General features: G+C 44.6%; 1 protein-coding gene across 1 annotated transcript; it reads right to left on the reverse strand.

The window, feature by feature from the left end:
* Positions 1-477: 477 nt before the first annotated feature.
* On the reverse strand, positions 478-6222 carry LOC135532176 (transmembrane and immunoglobulin domain-containing protein 1-like). The gene is given in 7 exon segments (XM_064959788.1): positions 478-711; positions 1039-1151; positions 1455-1649; positions 1652-1738; positions 1929-2201; positions 2991-3076; positions 6041-6222. Coding segments are annotated over 6 exon segments (744 nt in total). The 5' UTR covers positions 3055-3076; positions 6041-6222; the 3' UTR covers positions 478-699.
* Positions 6223-7354: the final 1132 nt, after the last annotated feature.

Raw genomic sequence — 7354 nt, forward strand, 5'->3', positions numbered from 1 at the left:
TGGCCCCTCCAGAGCACCACTCTGGCCCCTCCTGGCCCTTCCAGAGCACCACTCTGGCTCCTCCTGGCCCCTCCAGAGCACCACTCTGGCCCCTCCTGGCCCCCCAGAGCACCACTCTGGCCCCTCCAGAGCAACACTCTGGCCCCTCCTGGCCCCTCCAGAGCAACACTCTGGCTCCTCCTGGCCCCTCCAGAGCACCACTCTGGCCCCTCCTGGCCCTTCCAGAGCACCACTCTGGCTCCTCCTGGCCCCTCCAGAGCACCACTCTGGCCCCTCCTGGCCCTTCCAGAGCACCACTCTGGCCCCTCCTGGCCCCCCAGAGCACCACTCTGGCCCCTCCAGAGCAACACTCTGGCCCCTCCTGGCCCCTCCAGAGCACCACTCTGGCCCCTCCTGACCCCTCCAGAGCACCACGCTGGCCACTCCTGGCCCCTCCAGAGCACATCAACGACACAGTATCATATCGAACAGACTGGGTTAAATATATGAATGAGTTTCTCTTTAATTTGAAGTAGAAATACAATATTTTCATATCACAACAGTAGATTATATCAGTGAAATCAGTCATACAGTACATCCCAACAGCTATTCATCAGTATAGAACACCTCATGGTTTCCCTCTGTTCAATGGAGTGGATTCATGGCCATATTCTCTGATCTTATTGGCTGTGGTCGGAGCTGTGGCGGGCTCAGATCCTCCTACTTGCAGCACTGTGAGGAAACAGGAAACAGAATCAGAGTGTCAGGAAGTGGGGTGTTATGTTATCTCTGTCTTTGTGTGTTTTGTGTTTTGGTTTTACTATCCTTGTTGTTACCAGAAGGGTAGTAAACACAAGAACAATTTGGACATGTGACGACATTTCACCAGTCCTCACAAAAAGGTTATTTTAATTTCAGGGTTAAGGTTACAATTAAGGCTACATTTGGGGTTAGGGTTAGGATTAGGTTTAACGTTAGGGAAAATCGGATTTTGAATGGAAATCAATTGTTTGGTTCCCACAAGGACAGTAAAAAAACATGTGTGTGTTTCTGTGTTACCTGTGTGATCCACCTCCAGCGAGAGATGATGGCGAGCAATGTGGTACAGCCTATCACCACCAGGCCTGCTATCATGGGAAAGATCAGGTCTGTCTGGAACTGAAGGGTCTTGTCTAGAGAGAGAGAGGCAGATGGGAGGAAAGACGAAGCAGAGAAGAGAAGAGGAGAGGAGAGGAGATGCAGAGGAGAGGAGAAGCAGAGAAGAAGAGAAGCAGACGAGAGGAGAGGAGAGGTGAAGCAGAGGAGAGGGAGAGGAGAGGAGAGGAGAGGAGAGGAGAGGAGAGAGGAGAGGAGAGGAGAGGGGATGAGAGGGGAGAGGAGAAAACATGATGAGAGGACATCAGGAAAGAAAGGAATTCAGGTCTGCGGCAAATGCAGAGAAGCGTTGCATTGTGGGAGCGTGACCCTTCCCTGACCTGTGACGGTGACTTCAAAAGATTTGGTGCGATTTGGGTAAATGGGCGATGACGTCACACAGCTGTAGGGACCTTGGTGTACCGCCCTGTCCACCCGGCCCACCTTCAGACGAGACGTAAAGCCGTCATTGGTCAGTAGGAAGCCGCCCTCTGATAGGTCGATGGGGTCTCCGTGCTGTTGCCATGACACCAAGACGGGGGGTTGGCAAAGACATCACATGACAATTCCAGCTCCCTAGTCTGCTCCACCGACACCTCCTCCTTCCCAGAGTGCAACGGGGCGTCTAGGGAGCACAGGTTAGAGGTCAGTGGTAACAACGGGTCAGAGAGAGAGAGAAAGAGAGAGAGAGAGAGACAGAGAGAGAGAGACAGAGAGAGAGAGAGAGAGAGAGAGAGAGAGAGAGAGAGAGAGAGACAGAGAGAGACAGAGAGAGACAGAGAGAGAGAGAGAGGGAGAGAGAGCAAGAAACATACAGGTGACCTCCAGCTGGACTGAGGCGTTGACGCTGGCATTGTTCTTCATCTGGCAGGTAAAGATGGCGGCGTGGTCGTCGTGGGTTACGGGCGTGACACAGAGCCTGCTGCTGCCCCAGGTGTTGCCCTCTGCAATGCTGATCAGCTGACCGTTCCTCAGCCACACCAGCTCTGCCTCCTGGGGCTCAGACAGGCAGGTCAGAGACACTGTCTTCTCCAGCTCTGTATGGACAAACCCTCCACTGACTTCTGGATCTGACTTCACCTCTAATCCTGGGGAGGGAGAGGAGAGAGGGGGAGGAAGGGAGAGGAGAGAGGGGGGGGAGGGAGGGAGGGAGGGAGGGAGGGAGGGAGGGAGGGAGGGAGGGAGGGAGGGAGGGAGGGAGAAGTACAGAAGGGAAGGGGGAGGGAGGGATGGAGGGGAAGGGGAGGGATGGATGGATGGAGGGAAGGGGAGAGAGGGATGGAGGGGGTGAGGGAGGGTCAGATGGAGGCATGGAGAGAGGGATGGAGGGGAAGGAAAGGTGGAGGGAAGAGGATAGAGAGGGGGAGGGAGAGGGAAAGGGAAGGATGGATGGAGGGAAGAGGAGAGAGAGGGGGGGGGGAGGGAGAGGGAAAGGGAAGGATGGATGGAGGGAAGAGGAGAGAGAGGGGGAGGGAGAGGGAAAGGGAGGGATTGACGGAGGGAAGAGGAGAGAGACGGGGAGGGAGAGGGAAAGGGAAGGATGGATGGAGGGAAGAGGAGAGAGAGGGGGAGGGAGAGGGAAAGGGAGGGATGGATGGAGGGAAGAGGAGAGAGAGGGGGAGGGAGAGGGAAAGGGAAGGATGGATGGAGGGAAGAGGAGAGAGAGGGGGAGGGAGAGGGAAAGGGAGGGATTGACGGAGGGAAGAGGAGAGAGAGGAGGAGGGAGAGGGTTATGACTGAGGTGTAGATTGTAGAGTCACCTGAGGCTGAGAGGGGAATGATAAAGGGGAAAGAAGAGAGTTTCGAGAGGTGAGAGGTCAAGGGTCAGATGTTGAAAGATCAGGGGTGAAAGATTAGAGGTCAGAGGTCAGTCTCACCTGAGATCTGTGTGGTAAAGTAGAGCACCAGCAAGAACACACTGGCTTTCACTGACATCATCATCTTACCCAGAAGCCCACACCGCCTGGGGAGAGCAGGACACAGTGGTCAGTCTATCAGAGAGAGACTGTGGGCTGGGTGTTGACAGACACAGACTATCTCTGGGTCTGGACCATAAAGAAGTTGTTAATAAAGAATATAAACTGAATAACTGGACGTTTAAACAGACACAGCCTGTATAGTACTACAGTACATCTGAATACTGTATAGTACTACAGTACATCTGAATACTGTATAGTACTGTACACCTGAATACTCTATAGTAGTACTGTACATCTCATTACTGTATAGTACTGTACACCTGAATACTGTATAGTAATAATGTACATCTGAATACTGTATAGTAATACTGTTGATCTGAATACTGTATAGTACTACTGTACATCTGAATACTGTATAGTACTACTGTACATCTGAATACTGTATAGTACTGTACACCTGAATACTCTATAGTAGTACTGCACATCTGAATACTGTATAGTACTACTGTACATCTGAATACTGTATAGTACTACTGTACATCTGAATACTGTATAGTACTGTACACCTGAATACTTTATAGTAGTACTGTACATCCCATTACTGTATAGTACTGTACACCTGAATACTGTATAGTAATACTGTTGATCTGAATACTGTATAGTAATACTGTACATCTGAATACTGTATAGTACTGTACACCTGAATACTTTATAGTAGTACTGTACATCTGAATACTGTATAGTACTGTACACCTGAATACTCTATAGTAGTACTGTACATCTGAATACTGTATAGTACTACTGTACATCTGAATACTGTATAGTACTACTGTACATCTGAATACTGTATAGTACTGTACACCTGAATAATTTATAGTAGTACTGTACATCTCATTACTGTATAGTACTGTACACCTGAATACTGTATAGTAATAATGTACATCTGATTACTGTATAGTACTGTACATCTCATTACTGTATAGTACTGTACACCTGAATACTGTATAGTACTACTGTACATCTGAATACTGTATAGTACTACTGTACATCTGAATACTGTATAGTACTACTGTACATCTGAATACTGTATAGTACTGTACACCTGAATACTTTATAGTAGTACTGTACATCTGAATACTGTATAGTACTGTACACCTGAATACTCTATAGTAGTACTGTACATCTGAATACTGTATAGTACTACTGTACATCTGAATACTGTATAGTACTACTGTACATCTGAATACTGTATAGTACTGTACACCTGAATACTTTATAGTAGTACTGTACATCTCATTACTGTATAGTACTGTACACCTGAATACTGTATAGTAATAATGTACATCTGATTACTGTATAGTACTGTACATCTCATTACTGTATAGTACTGTACACCTGAATACTGTATAGTACTACTGTACATCTGAATACTGTATAGTACTACTGTACATCTGAATACTGTATAGTACTGTACACCTGAATACTTTATAGTAGTACTGTACATCTCATTACTGTATAGTACTGTACACCTGAATACTGTATAGTAATACTGTTGATCTGAATACTGTATAGTAATACTGTTGATCTGAATACTGTATAGTACTACTGTACATCTGAATACTGTATAGTACTACTGTACATCTGAATACTGTATAGTACTACTGTACATCTGAATACTGTATAGTACTACTGTACATCTGAATACTGTATAGTACTGTACACCTGAATACTTTATAGTAGTACTGTACATCTGAATACTGTATAGTACTGTACACCTGAATACTCTATAGTAGTACTGTACATCTGAATACTGTATAGTACTACTGTACATCTGAATACTGTATAGTACTACTGTACATCTGAATACTGTATAGTACTGTACACCTGAATACTTTATAGTAGTACTGTACATCTCATTACTGTATAGTACTGTACACCTGAATACTGTATAGTAATAATGTACATCTGATTACTGTATAGTACTGTATATCTGAATACTGTATAGTTCTGTACACCTGAATACTGTATGGTAATGTATATCTGAATACTGTATAGTACTGTATATTTGAATACTGTATAGTTATGTACAACTGAATACTGTATAATAATTATATCTGAATACTGTATAGTACTGTACATCTGAATACTGTATAGTACTGTACATCTGAATACTGAATAGTAATACTGTTGATCTGAATACTGTATAGTATTACAACACATCTGAATACTGTGTAGTACTACAATACATGTTAATACTGTATAGTACTACAGTACATCTGAATACTGTATAGAACTACAGTACATCTGAATACTGTATAGTAATACAGTACATCTGAATACTGTATAGTACTGTACATCTGAATACTGTATTGTACTGTATATCTGAGTACTGTACAGAACTACAGTACATCTGAATACTGTACAGTACTGTACATCTGAATACTATATAGTACTGTACATCTGATTGCTGTACAGTAATGCTGTATATCTGATTACTGTTTAGCAGTATTGTAGGAGTAGGGATTTTGTAGGCTGTTGGTTACTGATTACAGTTGAATCTCATATAGACAGGTCCGCTGTGGATTTAAATTCTTATTTAATTTAACTAGGTAAGTCAGTTAATTTAATTTATTTACAATGACGGCCTACCCCGGGCAAACCTGGGTCAATTGATTGCTGCCCTATGGGACTCCCAATCACAGCCAGATGTAATACATCCTGGATTCGAACCAAGGACAGTAGCGATGCCTCTTGCACTGAGATGCAGTGCCTTAGACCACTGCATCACTTGGGAGCACAATTAATAACACATGAACCAAACACACATTTACTCTGGACAGTAAACGATGTCTTTATGTTCTGGATTAAATTATGTATTTCATTGTAACTAGTCAGGAAGTAAGGGTGGAGAAATTCATGTCATCTTTCAGAAAGAGGTCATATATACAGAGATAACTATTCCGCCCTGAGAGTGTAGAAGAAGCAAATATCTGGAGAGGAATACTCACAGAAAGTCCCAGAATATCAACGGTTATCTAATGTTGCCTTGTTAGTCTTGTGTTAGTTTCCTGTAGGTTGTGTCTAGAGTATGTATCTGTAGGTTGTAGAGGTCTGACTGATCCCTATGAAGACTTTATATCATGGAATTTATAGCCTTTACCAGAATTACTCTCTCTCTCTTTCACTCTCTCTGTCTCTCTCTCTTTCACTCTCTCTCTTTCACTCTCTCTGTCTCTCTCTCTTTCTGTCTCTCTCTCTCTCTTTCACTGTCTCTCTCTCTCTCTCTCTTTCTTTGTCTCTCTCTCTTTCACTCTCTCTGTCTCTCTCTCTTTCACTCTCTCTGTCTCTCTCTCTCTCTTTCACTCTCACTCTCTCTCTTTCTCTGTCTCTCTCTCTCTCTCTCTCTGTCTCTCTCTCTCTCTTTGTCTCTCTTTCTCTCTCTCTCTCTCTCTCTCTCTCTCTCTCTGTCTCTCTCTCTCTTTGTCTCTCTTCTCTCTCTCTCTCTCTCTCTCTCTCTCTCTCTTGCTCACTCGCTCACTCACTTTATTAGCATGCGACACATCCCACTGGTCAGACGCTGGTTGAAGCAAAATTGTTCCCACATCACTTAGATTTCGGCAGCTATATAAAAACAATATTAAATTAAAAAGGTGATATGAAAAGTGTCACATGCGCTGAATACAACAAGTGTAGACCTTACTGTGAAATGCTTACTTTACAAGCCCTGAACCAACAGTGCAGTTCAAGAAGAGTTAAGAAAATATTTATCAAATAAACTAAAGTAGAAAATAATAAAAAGTAACACAATAACATAACAGTAACGAGACTATATACAGGGGTGCCGGTACAGAGTCAATGTGGAGGCTATATACAGGGGGTACCGGTACAGAGTCAATGTGGAGGCTATATACAGGGGGTGCCGGTACAGAGTCAATGTGGAGGCTATACACAGGGGGTACCAGTAAGGAGTCAATGTGGAGGATATATACAAGGGGTAACGGTACAGAGTCAATGTGGAGGGGTAGGCTATATACAGGGGGTACTGGTACAGAGTCAATGTGGAGACTATACACTGGGGGTACCAGTACTGAGTCAGTGTGGTGGATATATGCAGGGGGTAACGGTACCGAGTCAGAGTGGAGACTATACACAGGGGGTAACGGTACCGAGTCAGTGTGGAGACTGTACACAGGGGGTACCGGTACCGAGTCAGTGTGGAGACTATACACAGGGGGTAACGGTACCGAGTCAGTGTGGAGACTATACACAGGGGGTAACGGTACCGAGTCAGTGTGGAGGCTATATACAGGGGGTAACGGTAC

The sequence above is a fragment of the Oncorhynchus masou genome, unplaced genomic scaffold (genome assembly GCF_036934945.1).
Source record: "Oncorhynchus masou masou isolate Uvic2021 unplaced genomic scaffold, UVic_Omas_1.1 unplaced_scaffold_1757, whole genome shotgun sequence".
In the NCBI taxonomy this organism is placed as follows: Eukaryota; Metazoa; Chordata; class Actinopteri; order Salmoniformes; family Salmonidae; genus Oncorhynchus; species Oncorhynchus masou.